Consider the following 19038-nt stretch of genomic DNA (forward strand, 5'->3'; position numbering starts at 1 on the left):
CGCCTACGTCCCTACCGAATACCTGAAGCAAGAAAAATTCTTATAGAGGAAGAGATAACAAAGATGTTGTCTCTAAAGGTCATTGAGCCTCCCACAAGTCCGTGGTGTTCCCCTGTCGTTTTGGTGCCGAAGCCAGATGGCTCGGTCCGGTTTTGTATAGATTTCAGAAAGCTCAATGAGATATCCCTTTTTGATACTTATCCCATTCCCCGAGTAGATGAAGTACTAGAGAAGATTGGGCATGCACGTTTCATGTCCACTATTGATCTCACGAAGGGATATTGGCAGATTCCCTTAGCCCCACAAGATAAGGAAAAGACAGCGTTTGCAACTCCGTCGGGTTTATACCAATTTACCGTCCTTCCCTTCGGACTTCACGGTGCTCCTGCGACATTCCAACGCTTAATGGACCGACTTTTACGGCCCTTCCAAGAATTTACTGCCGCTTACCTTGACGACATCGTTATATTTAGCACAACCTGGGCAGAACATCTCCAACACCTAGACAAAGTGTTCTCCGCCTTAAAAAAAGCAGGACTCACCGCCAATCCTCCAAAGTGCACCCTAGATCAAACCCAAATAGCATATCTTGGCTATGTTATTGGTATGGGAGTGTTACGTCCTCAGGCAGATAAAGCCATTAAACAGATACCACTCCCCAAAACAAAGAAAGAACTCCGTTCCTTCCTGGGATTGGTGGGGTATTATCGTAGATTCATTCAACAATATTCCACCATAACTGCTCCTCTCACAGACTTACTAAAAAAGCAATATCCTGCCACCCTGCCTTCTTTCTCACCCTCCCATCTTGAGAGCTTCTACTTGCTTAAAGAGGCCCTCTCAACCGAACCCGTGTTGCGATGTCCTGATTTTTCTAGGCCCTTTCATCTTTTTACTGATGCTTCCAATGTCGGGCTGGGAGCCGTACTAGCAAAACCGGACGAACGGGGGTTTGATCACCCCATTGTCTATATTAGTCGTAAGCTACTGCTCCGGGAGACCCACTATCCCGCTATCGAGAAGGAATGCCTTGCCATCAAATGGGCCATTGAATGTCTCCGGTATTATCTCTTGGGTCGCCCTTTCGTCCTCTATACTGACCATGCCCCTTTAACTTGGTTGGCCTCCCATAAGGATACTAATTCCCGGGTGTTGCGCTGGTTCCTTGAACTCCAGCCCTTTACCTTTCAGGTTTGTCACATCCCTGGGTCCAGCCAGTGTCCCGCTGACTTTCTCTCCCGGTGTCCCGATTCTACGGGCCTCTACCAGTCCCATTCATGGGATGGGGTGTGTAGGCGGGTGTCGTGCACCTCGCCTACCGAGATACAACCCTGGTGCCGGAGAAGTATTTCTTCTTTCTCCATTACGCGTCGTCATGGAGACGCGTGAAGCACGAACAGTGGCGCGCAGCCGAACTTCCGGGTTGTCGGTTCCGAAGAAGAGGAGAACGCCATAAAGAGGAACGCCGGACCGGAGAGGACCCCGCAGACAAGAGAAGAAGACGAGGGAGCAGGAGAAGCCAAGAGCGTGGAGCCGCCTGAGAACGAACGAAGGAGGGAGGAGCCGGAACCCTGCCATCACGCTGGAGTGGGAGAAATCTCCAGAGAAGACGAGGAATCCAGCCACGACCCAGGAGGGTCGTGGCTAACCAAGGTACGGGGCTTGTTCAGGGGCACTTGCACTAAAGGGGAGGAAGGGAGGAGAAAAGAGGGTAAAGGAACTGGGGAGGGTGGAAGGGGAACAGGGCAGCTTGGGTTGGGGAACAAGGAACTCGAAGGGCACAGGGCACGTCAAAACCCCTGCACTACCTTGACACAGCCCCAGTAATCGCCCAGGTTTTTGTTCTCTACCCCTTTGTTTTCTATTTCTGTCCCAAACCCCGTAACCACACCAACCCCTGTCGTTCTTTCACTCACACCCCTCCCTTATACTAATAAAATAACAAAGATAGTAACGTATCAGTCAACTTACCGAAACCTGTCCTGTTGTTCTGCCGAGAGTCCACGGCCCCCGGGAAGAATTTGCCAGCAGACCACCACCTAGAAGAAGAACAGAAGGAAATATTGAGGACCTACACCACCCATCCCACCCCTAAACCAGAGACTCCCTGGAGAAAAGACTAAAGGGAAAAGACTAAGGAGAAGACCAGTATCTATTTTTTTTTGTTTTTTGTTTTGAACATCCTTATTTTGAATTAATAAACCTTGGCTTCGGCCTTATAAACCCTTGCAAACTGAGTCTGAGCCTCTGTACTGTCGAGCCCAAGACCCACGCCCCACTACATACATGTAGGAGCCACTTTGGACACCAAGTAGGCCCCAGCAAAAAAATATATCACAGTGTTGTTTGCTAATCATAGCTGTTGTTCAAGTGTGATCACAAACATGAGGTGACGGTTTTCCTCTTTGTAGTTGCAGTATCATCACAGGCAAGCAGAGACAGGGAGCAACCAAGTAGGGAAGTAACTGACCACAGTACCTCCAGTCATGACACCACCGATACGGATAGATCCAGTGGCCCGGAGGGTGAGGGGAGTGCCACAGAGGACACAGGATATCAACCTCGTCATCTTCAGATTCTACCTCCAGTGGCCACTCCCTAGCAGTGGTAGACCTATCAGGACCTGCTCTTGTACCATCCTGGTCTGGCACCCCCAGTTCTATTGCCACCCTCCCTGTTCCTCTCCACCTAGTTGGCCGTTCCCGCTCACCCAAGAAGATGGGCATCTCCTTTGCCCCAGGCACCTCAGCCCCAGCCCAGTTACTTCTGCTGCCCTGAGTTAGGAGGCTATTGACCTCCTGAGGAGGTATCTCTGTGGGACAGACTTCCATTGTGAATGCCTTACAGGGGTTGTAACAAAGAAACACAACATACACAACAGAAGTCAGGGTGCTCGTGAATGAATAACAAAAAGTCCGTATTCCATGTATGTATGATACTCAGTCCTCTTCTAAATAATCAGGATCAAGGTAGACCGTGAGAAGTTAGCATGACTCCAATTTATTCTTGGGCGCAGATTTGCCGACCGGGAGACGCTACTTGGTCTCCGAGACACGTTCTATTCGTGTCCTCTCATGAACGCCAGGTAAGGGGTTGTTTATACACACATCCCTTACGACTGTACTTGGAATTTCACATTTAATACTACTTGGATTCCTAATATTGGTGACTCCATTTGAGCTATTTCAGCTTTTTGATTCATCCTTTCTGTTATAAACATCGTGTTGAGCCCTGAGGAAGTCACAGAGATTATTTTCTCCCAAGACGAAACACGTGTTGGCTGTTTTCTGTTGTTCCATACATGAATATTCCATCTCAAGAATAAATTGGAGTCATGCTAACTTCTCACGGCCTACCTTGATCCTGATTATTTAGAAGAGGACTGAGTATCATACATACATGGAATACAGACTTTTTGTTATTCATTCACGGGCGCCCTGACTTCTGTTGTGTATGTTGTGTTTCTTTGTTAGAAACTTTAGAGGAGGGGGAGGATCCTCTTGCCAGGAGCACCATGCCAATGACTATATGTGTTATGTACTAACTTGGGGATATTTTGTTGTGAGCGCTCTGTCCCACAACCTTCTTCCCATTGCTGTTTATTTTCTGTATATGCCATTCAGGGGTTGGCAAGCCAACATCAGCAGACAAATGCTTTCCTGGAAGGCATTCATAGTGACATGTTGTCGTAGTTTGGACTCTTGCTCTGGGTAAAGACTGCTGGTTCAAGGATGTCAGTACTTATGTTTGTAGGTGACTATGCCTATCCTACAACAAGTCGCAACTGTAATCCCAACGCCTCCAGCTTACTAGCAGTACCTCATCAACAGCCCAAACAGTTAAAGGTGATTTGTGGCTGCCTTTACGCATGGACTCATAAGTATGACATCTCAGGGAGTGTCGTGGTTAAACGGAGATTACCCCTTTCTCACAGATATATCATGTCTCAACCAAACACAGGCAATAACGAAGATGCAGTTATGTTTCAATAGTTTTTATTTAATACAATGCGGTAAATCGCATGGGCAGCAATGATTAGGATAATGAATAGTGCAAGAAATAGAACTGTAAAGAAGAGAGTCATGATTATGAAGACCACCCACTATCTTGCGTTAGCATGGAAAGACAAAGTGTATAATATGTCCTAGTACCCTATCGTAATAGGCCTAACCTTCTACCTGAGGAAAGCTGGGTATGTTAAACCTAATCTGCCAATGCCACGTCCTTGCAAGGAACCCCCAATCTTTGTTACCTTGAAATGAGGTCTTGAGCTCAGACTTTGGAAGAACACGAAGTCCGGGTCAGCGTCAAGGCGATGTTCAGCATTGATAGCAACAAAGGTATCTGGTCGGAATCCCTCTGACTATCTGCCTAAAGAGTGATGTATCTATACAGATCTACTTGGACCCCTGACGTAGGTTGTTCCAAAACAATAGATAACACCAAATCCTTGGGACGGTAATTTCTAATGTGAGCACCTAAAGTTTATTTGTCTTTGTCGCATGAGTTGGCACCTTAGCACGGTGACACTGATAACATAACTCTAAACAAAAGGGCCTAACTATAAACAAGGCAGCCATCTTAAAAGAATTATTTAAATAAATGGTCTAAGACAGAGCAAGCTAAGTAGGTTAAAAGTCACTCGGTGACGGGGGCACGAGTCTGCAAGCCAAAGGCTAAGCTAACTACTGTTATCCCATTAAAACAAACTAGGATTCACTACAATGTCTGGCCTACAGAGATCTTTTCGGGTTCTGGCATTCTCGCTGACGACGGAGAGTTTCCTTTTCGACCTTTTCTTTTCCACTGTTGCCTCCAAACCCGAGGCCCCCACCCATATCTTTCCCATCCAAGTCCTCCTCTGTCACACCTGTCCGCCCTGCAAGCACCCATACCCTTCCCCACAAGGAGAAGCCCCTCCCAAACACACCCATCCCAAATCCGACCACACCCAAGAATGATCCCTGATGTGCCTGCCTGCCCACTTGATGCTCCTTCATGTGGAGGTTCCCTGGCAATGACTGGAGTCAAGGTTGGGCACAGTGCTGTGCATGGAGTCATATGGACTGGCAAACGGCCTTTGGTCTTCAGCACTTGGATTGAATAAACACAGGTTGTTGATTTGTTGGGTACACATTTGTCCTGCTATTAACTTTCTACCTTCTTGTTAATCCTGAGTAACTTGTGTTGTATGCCTACAGTTGAGTGTGGTTCTACCTTGTTTGTTGATCCATTTGCTGCTGTTTGCAATATCTAACTTTGTGGGCGAGAGGTGCTGGTGTCACCAAAGACAAGGGTAGATGTTCATTGTATTGATGTGTGGGTGGTAATCCAACTGGGGTGTCACTGCATTGTGTTATGTTTGCTATGGTATTTCATCTTGAGTTGGCCAATGTCAGCATGTATGGTGTTAGACTTGTCACTCTGATATGGATTGTACATTTGCCTCCTGTGTGGGAGCTACAGTTTTGTTGGTCCACACAGAGGGTGTTCAATTGTGCTAGCTTCCTTTGCATTTGACAGACCATGTGTACATTTTGATTTGTATACCTTGTAGCTACTTCACCTAGATGTATGGGCCATGTTATTGCTGTTATATGTGCTTTTTTGACTTGCACTTATACATCTGGCAGATAGGCATGTCACTTAGCTCAAATACGGTTTGTTCCTGAGATACATAAAGGGCTGATTCCTGTGCGAATTGTGTTTTAGGGGCATGTGCAAAGTGAAACGTGTCCCTGGCCAGCATCCTTCTAAAAGTGCTCCTGATATCCGATCCCTATTTTCCGGTATTGTTTGCAATGTGAGCTTTGGATATTTGTTTCACTAACTAATCTGCATCCCACTGACCTCCATTGTTTTGTAACATGTGTGATGTATGGGTCCATTACAGATCTGTTTCATGGAAGGGGTATTTGTGTTCCATGTCACATCCTTACATACGTCTTCAATCTGACAACAGTCCAAGGCACGTGAGCAATGTGAGGGGGTCAGTTGAATTGGTAGATGTGATGTTGCTGTGGACTTGCTGTTGTGTGACACAATGTTCTGTACGCTTCACGGTCTCTGTGTCCGAGATGAGCAGAAGCGTGTTTTTGTGGAGTGTGGTGGTGCAGTGTCAGTGACCTGCCCAAATGGGGCACTGATAGCTGTGAATGTGTCATTCTTTTTGAATGACTGACTGTGGACACAATGTCAAGTGTACTTGGTGCTCTTAGCATACCCCCCATATCATGTGGATCACGCTGCGACGATCTGTTGTTGAGCTTAATGACGCAGGCAGTTGTGTGGTCTTATTGTTGGTTGCGTCCACAGAGGCGTGGATTTTTTTAGCTCCATTGATGAGCAGCAACAGGAATTGTGTAATGGAAACCATGGTGGCACAGGACATGTAACGCTGCCAGCAGCTGAGTTCCTTCATTTATGCTCTCCGTTTCTGTCAGCTAGGATGTGGTAGTTGGACTGCATGGTCATGCTGGCTGTAGGCAACGTCATAATTTCTCTGGCGGAAACACTGGTTCTGCCGGCCTGTTTGGTCTACCTGGCCACCACAGCAGTCTGCACTGCCTGGCAGTGCCGGTGGATTGCAGTGGTCTTTCCTCTATGGGACTGCCAGCATTGTAATATGATGGTCTGACCGCCAACAGACAGTGGTCAGACTGCTGCCGCCACCATGGTGGTGCACGGACCGCAAAACTCGTAATGAGGCTCTTAGCTGAAAGGTTGACATGGGCCTTAGCAGGAGGCTTATCTTCTGTTCTACCTCCGGCCTTGGAATATTTTGGGGAAGGTAAACATTACATAAATATTGTAAAACGGAATTAAATGTTATATGTTAGCTTCTCAACACCATTCCTACGTCAACCCTCCTGACTGTTGGAGGCAAAAAATACTGTCAATGAGGCAGCAAAGTTAAAACAAAGGCCTGTAAAACTGTAGAGCTTATGCTGTAATGGTCTTAAGAGCCGAAGTTCCAAATTTACACATGCTTTAAGAAGCATACTATTCAGGAACAGGAGAATAAATATAAGTCCAGGTGACAATGCAGAATTCGTTTACTTTTCAACTACTTTACAAGTTAATGTTTTTACCAGATGTCTCTGCATCACGGGGACACAATTTCTGGACTTTTAATTAATCCAGCATCCCGCTGTGTTGGTTTTTGTTTTGCTAATCCTATAGATGAAGGTGGAAGAAAACAAAAACTCTTTTGTTGGAATAGGTTTGTGTCTGCTAATTTTAAAGTTCAACTTATAAACCAAAGTCACATCTAGATATTCCAGTTGAAAAATATGTATTCAGTTGGTCTATAAAAAAGCAATTTGGTCCCAGTGGATATTAGAGCACTGCAAATCTTTTATTTATTTGCTAAGTGCTTTGTCAATTTGAGAACACAAACATTTGGAGTGTGGTGAGCAACACAGAACATTTCACAAAAAAAAGACTACAAATAAAGTTTCAACAGAATTTAGGATTAAATTGTAAATACATACGCAGTGTACTTCTAATAAAAAATAAAGTATCCGATGAAACGTGATTAGTAAAACTGAATAGGGAGGGAAAATATGTCAAGGAAAATATGGAGAATCAAATATATACTAACTAGAAGTGTGGGTGTTCATAGGTAGTACTGTAGAATTTGAAAGATGATGTAAAGCAATGAACATGTGGTTGAATTACTCAGTCAGTGAAGAGCATAGAGGAAGGTGTAGCACACATTTCAAATTGCAGATTGAGAATATTTTGGTAAGTGAGATGTGCAAAACATATCTTCAGAATAAGGTGTTAATGTGGTTTTAGACAAGAACCTTTTTAGCAATTTACTGGATCAAGTTTTTAAATTCTACGTGTTAAACAGAAATAATAACTAACATCTCTCAACGTTATTTAGAGGTTGATGGTGCAAACAGGATATAAAAGAAATCATTTATAAATGGCGTTATTCAGGAAAAAGCAACACATGCAATAAATCGTGCAGCCCACTATGTTGCTGAGGGTGCTATCGCTTAGATAATCTACATGACAGGCATTACATTCACAGTGCCCAGATGCAGGGTCGGGGACGGTACTGTCCTCGAGAATAGATGAGGCAATATGGCCCTAAAGAAAAGATTCAGAACAGCATTTCAAAATACAATGAAAAGGGAAAGTTGGACCTCATAAAGTTATTTCATGATCAGAAATTTGGGAAACCATGAAGATTTATCAAAATATTAAATGGCAATACTAAAACAATAAAAAATACTAGTGTCTCAATAAATCACTCGAAGGAAATAAGTATCCATTGTCATGAAGGCTCTCTGAGTTCAAAACAAATGCAGCATTAAGCAGAATCTGAAAAACAGTAAATGTGCAGCAAGTCAGTAGAAAATCGAGGAGCATCACTAAAGGCTAAGAAAAGACTCTGGTTACACCCAAAGTCAAAGTTTTATGTATCCAATTTCAGCAAAGAAAATGATAGAAACTGCACTGTTTGCTTGGTGTGAGCAAAAAGTATCGACATTTTAGCAAATTACATTTCAGCATTTCTATATGCCTTAGAACCCTATCATTCCAACACTATTCCACTACATGAACATCGATTCGCCCATTTTGACATAATGTTCGGTGGTGTCAGAACAAATAAATTACATGACCAATAAAAATCCTCTTAAATGAATTCAATACTGTGTGCTAGCAGGAATAGCCTTGGAAAGTATATAAAAGCTTCCACTAGAGTTCTTCAAGAATAAATCTCATACAAAATAACCAGTGCACATTATACTCTGTGCGCTGTCAATGAGAAATGTAAACACACAAGGAACATTAGGAGGACAGCAGCCATGTTTTATAAAGATAGAGGCCTAGTTAACATCAGCCAATTAAAACAGTTCTACAAATAATAGTGTTTTCACTACAATTTCAAACTCATATTAAGTACATATACATTTATAGTTCAAGGAAACTCCCAAAAAAACGTATCACTCTGATGAGTATAATCTAAGCTAATATCCCATTATTACTCAAAATACAACATACATCTTTTCTGCCTTTTTAATTCGTATTCTTCTATCTTTTTGATGTCATCATAGGCTAGTGCTTTTGTGTCTTCCATTTAAAAAAATCTAACTCTTCCTTTTATTTGTGGATGTTGTTGACACCACCTTCTTACACCCAAATTGCAGCCCCAGTTTAAAAACAATAACCTCAAATAATTTAAGAAAAAGAACAAAACCAACTTCACAAATAAACAAAATTATTATTGTGGCTAAAACAAAGTGCAATGCACTCCTTCCTAAACTCTCAAACCACTCACACCATCTCTCCTAAATCCTTTACCAATTTTCTCAAACCAGAAACCACCGACTCCCACAATCTATACTATTCAATAGCTTCTGATTCACCAGAGATGTCAGTTACATGTATTAGATGAGCATTAATAAGGCTACTGTTACTGGGAATAAACGTTCTGCTCTGCTGAAACCTTTAACATTCGTCAGATTCTGCCCTAATTTGAGAGAAGGATATCTAGTGCACGGCGCTTTTGCATAATCATAGCATGTACAGTTCTTAAATTGTTAATTTTAATTATTACTTCAACAGTGTTAGAAGCAAGGTAATCAATCAGAGTTGACAATCTCCTAACCTTCATGATGTCCACTGTAGCACCAACTAACAGAATCATAACACCTAACACATCTAACACAATCTGTCTAAACCCATGTTTGATTCTTTTCAAACCAACAGGTTAAAATAGGCAGTCTACTCACTGGCATCATAACTTCCTCTAAATATCGTCTTCACCAATCAAAAACTTATTTTATTAACACCGTTACTCCTCTCCTACTCACACTCTCCAACTAATTCTATTAAGCGAGCACTCTGATTTTTGATGCACAATACACAGCATTCCTCCTTTCATAGGTGCTAATCTCAATCGTAGATGTATTTTTTAACTTCTATATTTCTCTTTAGACTCAATCTGCATTTCATTCCTATTGTATCCTTATATTTCCTCAAAATCTTCATCCTTCTTTTATTGTATTCTTTAATAAACTCACCCTTCTTTATTCAGACTGCACTCAAATTCTTTTTTAGTTTGATTATAATTCAAATTGGTTTGTGCAAATGCTTTCAGATATTGAGAACATATTATACAATTTCTAGGATCTTCAATTGTTGGAACTTCTTTTGACGTAATGTTAAAATCCTAAAGATAAAGTGATAAACATACCCTATTACAGAAAACGCTAACAAAAATATTACACACAGTACAAGAGGGGTAATTTGGAATCTGTTATGCACTCTGCTACTGAAGGTTACCTACAGATCTATATCAATAAGTTAACCTCATATTTATTAGATCATTGTGTAGGGCAGTTAATTCAACTCCTGCTGATGATGCGACTCCAACTAGACAAATTAAGCACAATACCAGGCCAACTAAAGTAAATAATATCATTATCAATTAAAATAGTCCAAAAAAGAACCGCATTTTTGTCTATGGAAGTAATTTGTTTTACTAAGCAAAAGTAAAAATGAGACGGGAAACTCAACTCTTAGGAAGGTACAAATCTCAGGAACAAAACCGAAGGATCAAACTTATTTCTCCAAGTTTAAGTATTAGGATCATTAACTCAGTTTATAACATTCAATAAACCCTATTATCTTCAACTGGATACCCAAGGGAATAAACAAACAAAACAAAATTAAATCTAAAACAAAGATTTATCTGCTACTGGTCTCAAAATATTAGCTTTCACATCAACAGTTCATAAAAAATGTGTTCCCTTCTTCTTTGTTTTTTTTTTTTTTTAATTCAAGGTGGCTCTTTCCTGAAGATGAACTGGCAAAAATCTGTTAAACCTTCCACTTCAAATTCTTTATTTGCGTCATTGTCATTCTATAGACATTGGATAGGTACATCCATGCAATGCACAGTTTCTATTTGGTACCTTTTCTCTTGTTGGTCTTTGGTTTACAGGTTATTCACTCTCACTGCTTTCAGACTCTATTTCAAAGGTCTTTGGTTCTTCTTTAATTTATTCTGGTATTCAAGTCTTCCGTTCAGGGGCGTAGCTTCAGCTGTGAAGGGGGGAGCTACATCCGCCACAAAATTTATTTTGTGATTAATAGATGGGTGCAGGTGCTTTCAGGTGGGTATGGTGAAGTGTCTTGCGGATTTCACCAGGAATTTTCACACACACAGAGACAAAAACGCATACATACTCTCTCCTTCTCTGTTTGGAAAGACTTCAAAAATGTTGGTTATTTCACAAAATAAAGCGCTCTCACTTGGTACACCCAACAATCTGCATTCCTTTCTCTTTCCACTGTCTCGTAAGCCCCTCTTGTGCGTCTTGGTTGTCGTATGATGTAATTTAACATCCTGTGTCAGTGTGATTGACAGGAAATCTCAAGCTATCACCTCCCAATCATACTGACCAAGCTATGCCCCCATTTCCAGTGTAGTCTTTTGCTTCTTCTTACAGATTTCAGAAACCTGTCTCCTCAGTCCACATACTCTTCTTCAGATTCTACTGCTGAATATTCTTCAATTGTCACTAGATTTTTTTACTCACCAGCAACTTGACTCACTGCAAACCGCTTTACCTGGGGGGTTTCTGATACTCAAATCCTCAGTTTTACTTTCTTACAAACTGGAATTTCGTTTTCTCGCCCTTATTGTTTATGATACTGCAAAATTTCTTTTTCTTGATTAGAGATCTGAGGAACTCACTAGACAATGCTTTAATTCTTCTCCCTCCTCTGGATCCAACCAGTAAAGTTTAGCTTGACTTTGTGAATCAGTGTTGTCACCACTTCTTCATCCACAGTCTTCACTCTCTTCATGTGAGCTCATCAATCCACTGTGGGATTTCAGAACACTTCACAGAAGTTTTAGTAACAAGAATAACTTGATGAGGTCCTCGCCATCGTGATTCCAAGCAATTCATACAAAAATATTTCTTCACCAGTACCCAGTGACCTGGCTGCAGTGGATTACACTGGACTTCATTTGTTGATGGTGTTACTACATTCACCTGCTAAGAAACAGATTTCACTACATCAGCCAGAACATTGCAATAATACAATACAATACAATGTCATCAATAATCATACAAGAGCTGCTGAAAGAATGCACAGGACTCATCACTCTACCCACCAAAGCTGTGGGTGGTGCGAGACCAGTCTTTTTATCTGAAGTGCTTCTAATGCATAACAACACAAGTGGAAGTGCACCTGGTCAATTCAAAGTCTTCGAAGTAAATATCTACTCAGAGGTTCGCCATCTTGAAGTGGTATAGGGGTTTCTGTGTCTCAGTGACCTGGACAGCTATGCTGGCAAGAACTTGGCCTCCAAGGAGGGTTGCCCAAACAGAACAGGTCAAAGGAGAGAGACCAGGCAAAGCACGATCCACAGGTCCTCCAGGTTAGGGACAAGGCTAACAACGTTGCCCCACGAAAAACATTTGTTACAGAGACAGAAGCAAGGTCGGCTAAATCTTCTCAGCATGAAGGACTTCCAGAGTCTCTGAATGAGATATGCAAGTTTGCCAGTTTTCACAGCCACGAGGAAACAACTGACAGGATGATGGAAGTTCTGAGTGCCAAGTGCAAGACCAGAATTGGATTTTGGAATGCCCGGACTATGTATGACACAGGAAAGGTGGCTCAAGTAACATCTGAGATGAGGTGCTACAACCTACACATCAGGGGGGTCAGCAAAAAGTAGGCAGGCCTGATGTGGCAGAAAGAAAATCACCACAGGAGAAACAGTACCGTACTCGGGGAGGGTTGATGAGCAACATTACAAAGGAGTAGTCATCATCCTGAGCAAGGGAACAGAGAAATGCTTAATCAAGAGATGGCCAGTCAACAGCAGTCTCATGACAGCCAGGTTAAAAATCAGATACATCAACAGCATCATTATCTAGTGTTATGCTCTGATAATCAAAGTATACAAAAAAGTGATGGATGTAATGATTAGATTAATCTCAGCCACTACTAATTACTTTGGCTGCATCCCGATCCCTCATTATTTTGCACACTATGCCACCTCAGTATGGACCCAGCTATATAGAAATTAGCCTTGACCCTGCTCTGATGGGAACATTCCAGCCCGAATTGCCAAGCCAGGTCCTCCTTGAACCGGAGCTCAAGCAACCCAGGACCAGTTTTTCCCTAGTTACTGGCTCATCAGCTGGGCATAGCTTGGTTCCAGTGACACAGTGTGCATAGGACCAACGTCTGGGCATACCAATCCCACTCAGGGCAACACATCAAAGTATACAAAAAAAAAGTGATGGATGGAATGCTTGAATTAATATCAGCCACTGGTAATTACTTGGGGAGGCATCCGAATCCATTGTTATTTTACACATCATGCCCAGCATAAGAGCCCATAACAAAGGCGAAACGAGTCCTGGGTTGCTTACGATCCAGTTCAGGGAAGGCCTGGCTGTTCGGACTGGACTGTTCCCATGAGGATCAGGAGCAAAACTGATTTGCATATGGCTTGGTCTAAACTGAGGTGTCATATTAGGCAAAAAATGATGGGTTGGGATGCAGCCCGAGTGATTGTCTGTTACCTGGGATTAATTTAAGCATTCCATCCATCATCTTGATGTTGATGCTCCAACAAAAGACGCAGAGGAATGTCTTGGACATATTTTACAAACAGATGCAAGCGGGGCTTGAAGCCATGCCGAACCATGACCTGAAGATTGTTACTTGAATGCTAAAGTGGGAAATGACAACACAAATTATGGCAGAGCCATGGGGAAGGAAGGTTGTGGAACAATGAACAACAATGAAGACACCGTTACAATTTTGTATCAACAGATCACCTGAAGATAGGAGGGACTCTCTTCCACCACAGTGACATTCACAAACTACTTGGTGCCCACCCAGAGGAAGAGGCAGAATCCAGATTGACCACCCGAAGATAAGCCGCACCTGTAGATGCGCACTCCAAGATGTCCAAGTGAGGCGTGTAGCAGATGTAGTGAGATTACTATCTAGTGCAAAGCTCAGAAAACAGAAATCAGAAAAAAGGACAACAGCACTTTAATGTGGCAAAAGTACACAAACCCAAGACCAAGAAGGCATTTGTCTTACAAATCAAAAACAAGACACGAAAGATCAGTCTGAGACAGCTGCAGATGCAGTCAAATGGAAATTAAAACAGATCTCTTCATATATTTGTGAAAAGCAGTGAAACTTCCTGGGACCAGGCCATGAAAGAAGAAAGAATTGATAAGACAAGCCACGACAAGCTACTGAACACAGAGAAAAAGCAGGAAGTACGCTATGCCAAGTACTTTAAAGAAGTTTTGAACAGTCCTGTGCCAACAAGCGAAGCGGACATCCAGGAAACAGGATGAAAGACAGTCCAATCCAGGAAGCAGAATGGGAGACAGTCCCATCACAGAAAGAAGAAATCTGCACTGGCATCTGATCTCTTAAGAACCGAAAAGCTCCTGGCCAAGACAACCTGAATGCAGAAATGCTCAAGGCAGACTATGAAATATCAGTCAAGATCCTCCAACCTCTGTTTACAGTGATTTGGTAGGCGAAGAAAGTACTAGATGACAGGAATCAAGACATCATCATCAAGATTCCCAAGAAGGGATCCTTAACCATCTATAACAACTGGTGTGGAATTACTGTTCTATCAATCCGGAGTAAAATCATTATTCAGCGCATTTCTGACATTGTGGACAAGCATTTATCAGGGGCGTGGATTCCTATTGCCCGACGCCCAGGACATTTTGTTTGGGGTCAAGGGCAACATGTTTTCATGTTTATTTTGTCCTTGGGACAAGTAGGCCCAACCCCCTGCAGCACAAACCCTTTGGATGCCAGTTTACAGAGAAGGGGACTGTCTGCAGTTGAGGTAATGTGTGTCCATTTGTTAATCCTGTTCAAACTAGCATTTATGTTTCATTAATGAAAAGCCATGTTTATAAGGGTGGGTGCTGTAAATAAATATTTTAAGGTCACACTGCACTGCTGACTGGTTCCACACATTTGAAAAGTTTAACAATATGAGGCTTTCAGAATGCTCTCTGATTAAATGCAAATGTTTGCAGAAGTTTTTAAACAAGAGTTATGATTATTTGCTTTTAAAATAAAATTGTCAGGAAAAAATGCAAGTAGGAAATTTTAGTTGCTATTTCTTTGATGCATCACTTAGTTAAATGTGTTGATGCATGCTGGTATTTCCAAAAAACATTCCTAATGGAAACTCAGTGTAACCATTTTCAACAAGATTATGGGAAGTATGAAAATAAACAAGCACTGACAAAGCCAACCGATCCAACATTTCTTATGAGTCTTTTAGTTTTGTCAATGCGTGTCTTGTTTTGACATGGGTTTTGTAACACTTTATTGTTGTGGGACCTGCCAGGCGCTCACCATTGTAACAAACACTGACAAAAAGAAAAAGAAAGGTTTTTGGTCTAAAAAAGCACACAGTGCCACCAGTGGTGTAAAAAAGCGCCCACAGCACCGCCCCCTGCCCCCCTCAAAGGGGCCCCCTCAGCATAGCACCTGCCCTGAGTGAGTCTGGAGAGGGGGGGGGGGCTCCATGTTCTTTGCAGGTGGCCCCCCTCCAGTTTCATTATGCCACTGATTGCCACAGTAGTTCCTGGCACTGAACAAAACTACTTTTTGGGCCAATATGTTCCTTGTGGATGAGCGAATGCGATCACTCACAGTTAAGTCACAGTACAGAAATAGTAGTTTAATAAAAACAAAATGTCTTTGTTAACACCAGACCTAATTAGAGACCCTGTTCCTAATGAAAGTCACTAAAGTGCACCCATGGTATATGTCCTTGAATTAGTATCTTTCATGAATTCACAAGAACTTACAGAAGTAGACCACAAAATTGCACTCCTAGAAAATATTTGTGAACTGTATTTTAGCACGATAAATAATATGCATGTGTAGATTTGCTCATGTGAAAATCTATTGAACGTTTACAAGTTCACTTTCCCCTCCAAACACTTTTTTTTCAAACCCTGAAAATACTTCTAACTTCTGCCATTGTCAGGAGTATATTTCCAACCTTTCTCGTTATGGGAAAAGATTAGAGAAGAGCTGGTGAAAATTCTTAAAACATGCAAGTTAATAGGTTTCCACACTTAAAGACATTCCAGCCCTGGAATTATTGCTTACTGCTTTTTCCAGCCCCAGTATGTAGATCTGCAGAAAGGTGGCAAAATAAGAAAATTGCTATAGTAAGGATTGAAATTATAAGTATTCAAGCCCTACTATAGTAGTAGCCGTGGAATAATCAGAGAGGCTATTATCAGAGCTCTTACATAAAGAGATTGCTTCCATAATATGGCGCCACACTACATGGCAACAAAGGGACAAGTAGAGTTTCTTATAGAACAAGTAGATATAAGAAGCAACCTGTCCCATGAACAAGTAGATATTTTATTAAATTCCACACCCCTGAGTTATGAAAAAGAACAGGCTATGTTCTGCAAGGGCAGAGGGTGTGTTAATCATATCCTTATTCTATGCAGATATCAACATTGATGTTGAAAAAGCCTTTCACAGTATCAACCGTAAGAGTGTCTGTCAAATTATGAGAGCCTATGCCATACCTCATCAGATCATTTGCCTCGTTAGGAGCTTCCATGAATATTTTGCTAGCAATGTCGGAGATAGCTTTGAAGTCAAGACTGGTGTGAGACAGGGATGAGTTTTGTCAGTATTGCTCTTCAACATAGTCATCGACTGGGTGATGTGCCGCACAAATGAAGACCAAGCCAGAGGCATTAGATGGACCTTATTATCTACACTGGAGGACCTTGACTATGTGGATGACCTAGCCTTGCTCTCTCACACACACCACCAAAGGAAGGAAAAGACACTGCTCCTCAACATCTATGGCACAACAAGTGGGCCTGAAGAACAACACAAAGAAATCAGAAGTCATGCTACTCAACATCCCAAACCCTTCACCAACCAAGGTGGATGAAGGGGACCTAAAGTGACTGAAGAGTTCACCTACCTAGGAATTACGATCAGACATGATGGAGGGGCAGGCAGTGACAACAAGAACAAACTGAACAAGGCCAGAAATGTCTTCAAGATGATGAGCAATATACTGAGGTTGTCTCAGTACAGTACCAACACCAATCTGAGACTTTATCACAGCTGTTGTCGGTCCACACTCTTCTATGGATCAGAATTTTGGCAGATGACGAAAAGTCGCTTCACCAAACTGTCAGCCTTCCACACCACTAACCTGAGAAAAACCTTGCACATTTCGATTAATTAAATATCTCCAACTAATATTTGCTCACCAAACGCAAGTAAGAGCGCATGGACACCATTATTATGAGAAAAAGATGGAGATGAATAGGACACACCATCAGAAGAGAATAAGACTATCACAAGAACAGCTTTTCACTGGTCCCCAGAAGGCAAACAGATGAGCGGCAGGCCAAAGACCACCTCGGGGTGAACTGTGAAAACAGAAATAAATACCCTTAACCATAGGTGGGGTACCATTACAGAAACTTACCCATGACAGACCATCTACAGAGTTAGATTAGACTCATCAAGTGGAAAATCGTTTATGTTTGGTATTGGTTTTGGTATACAATTCCATTACATGAAGCCAATAGTGGTTGCGTCTTCATCGTTTTTTGGAATCAGTTGCAGTGGTGTGGGATTCAAAGTAATAAGTCTTCTGTCTGAGATGTTATCAGCTGTCAATATTGCTGTCCATATTTTATAATGCGGCTGTTTCTCATGTGCTGAGTTTGTGTACAAGTCAACAAAATTCCACATGAATGTGGGACTAACAGATTAAGTGTGTAACCAATCACAATACATTCTCTCTGCTCTATCTCCAGACCAACATCTGCTACAGATTTCAAACACCCTGAAAGAGCTGCGGCTACTGGATCTAATGTAGTAGCGAATAAGTGCCAGGGAGCTTCACTCCCCCATGCTTCTGTACATGTACAGGCAATGCACACTCACGTTTTTCATTGCAGAATATATATAAATCTATATCACCTTATACAATAGAGCTGGTATACTGCAGAGTGTCTCAGAGTTCTAGGACGCCACTCATGCATTCTTCATCAAATGGATCCACTATGTTGCTGTGAGTAAACCATGTTAAAGGATTTGCAATCTAGGATAAGTTTGAAAGCCACTGATGACAGTAACCAACAATTCCAAAAAACACTCTCACTTGCCTTTGAATAGTTGGGACGATTTATTCTCCAAATTGCTCAATCTATTCAACTTGCAATCTCCTTTTATTTGGACTCTAACATTAGGTCATCATTTTACTGCAACAGCAGTGGGTTAGAGGGCATTTCAGACTATCTAAATTATTCTTTAGGACTGGACTAAATAATGATACGCTTTCTGTATAGCCCTGTGTCATTCAAGGCCAAACGAGGATTTTGAGGAACCGAAATGCAAAAAGATGGAACAAGTCAATGAAAGTGTACAATTCTGCATTTGCAGGAATCAAACAAAATCACAGCAGGAGTCAGTACCACAGAACAACACAGAACTACAATGTTATTTATCGTGCAAATCACCCTCCATTTGCCACTTGTTTTTTTTTTTTTTTAAAGAGTTACAAGGACTACCAAGCACCTCTTCTAGAATACCCAGTTCTATTATTTTTATATGTTGGGCTTCATTTCATCCACTGGTTCTTGTGAAAGTTTATATTGAAAAGTTTAAAGGTAAACTGCATGCGACTTCACTGTAATTTTCACTGGCTGTGCACTTTTATCAGTCCAATTTGTTTATCAGTAACAACCCATTCCTCTTCTTTCACTGCATGTCAAATCAGGAGTCAGGTCAGTTTTGGTAAGAACTGGAAACAACTGAATATTTGATGCTTGTGATTTTATTTTAAACTCTAAAATCCCACCTTGAGACAGAAACGTGACACCACCTGGTGAACAGTAGATCACACAATTCTTTTTTGCACAACAAATCCCTTCCAAGTAAATCAACATGACTCAAATCACACAATATGAATACGTGGTCATTTTCCCCTGA

The 19038-nt window shown here is 41.8% G+C and overlaps 1 protein-coding gene across 2 annotated transcripts in view; it reads right to left on the reverse strand.

Moving 5' to 3' along the window:
- The window catches only part of AAAS (aladin WD repeat nucleoporin), a 258437-nt gene that overhangs the window by 179502 nt on the left and 59897 nt on the right, over positions 1 to 19038 (reverse strand). The window contains exon 2 of one of the 2 annotated variants that reach the window (XM_069230958.1): positions 1972 to 2039. The exons of the other annotated variant lie outside the window; for it this stretch is intronic. Coding sequence (XP_069087059.1) covers positions 1972 to 2039 — 68 coding nt within the window. The remainder of the gene's footprint in view (positions 1 to 1971; positions 2040 to 19038) is intronic. 2 annotated transcript variants of the gene reach the window in all.

Source organism: Pleurodeles waltl, chromosome 4_2 (genome assembly GCF_031143425.1).
Source record: "Pleurodeles waltl isolate 20211129_DDA chromosome 4_2, aPleWal1.hap1.20221129, whole genome shotgun sequence".
Lineage (NCBI taxonomy): Eukaryota > Metazoa > Chordata > Amphibia > Caudata > Salamandridae > Pleurodeles > Pleurodeles waltl.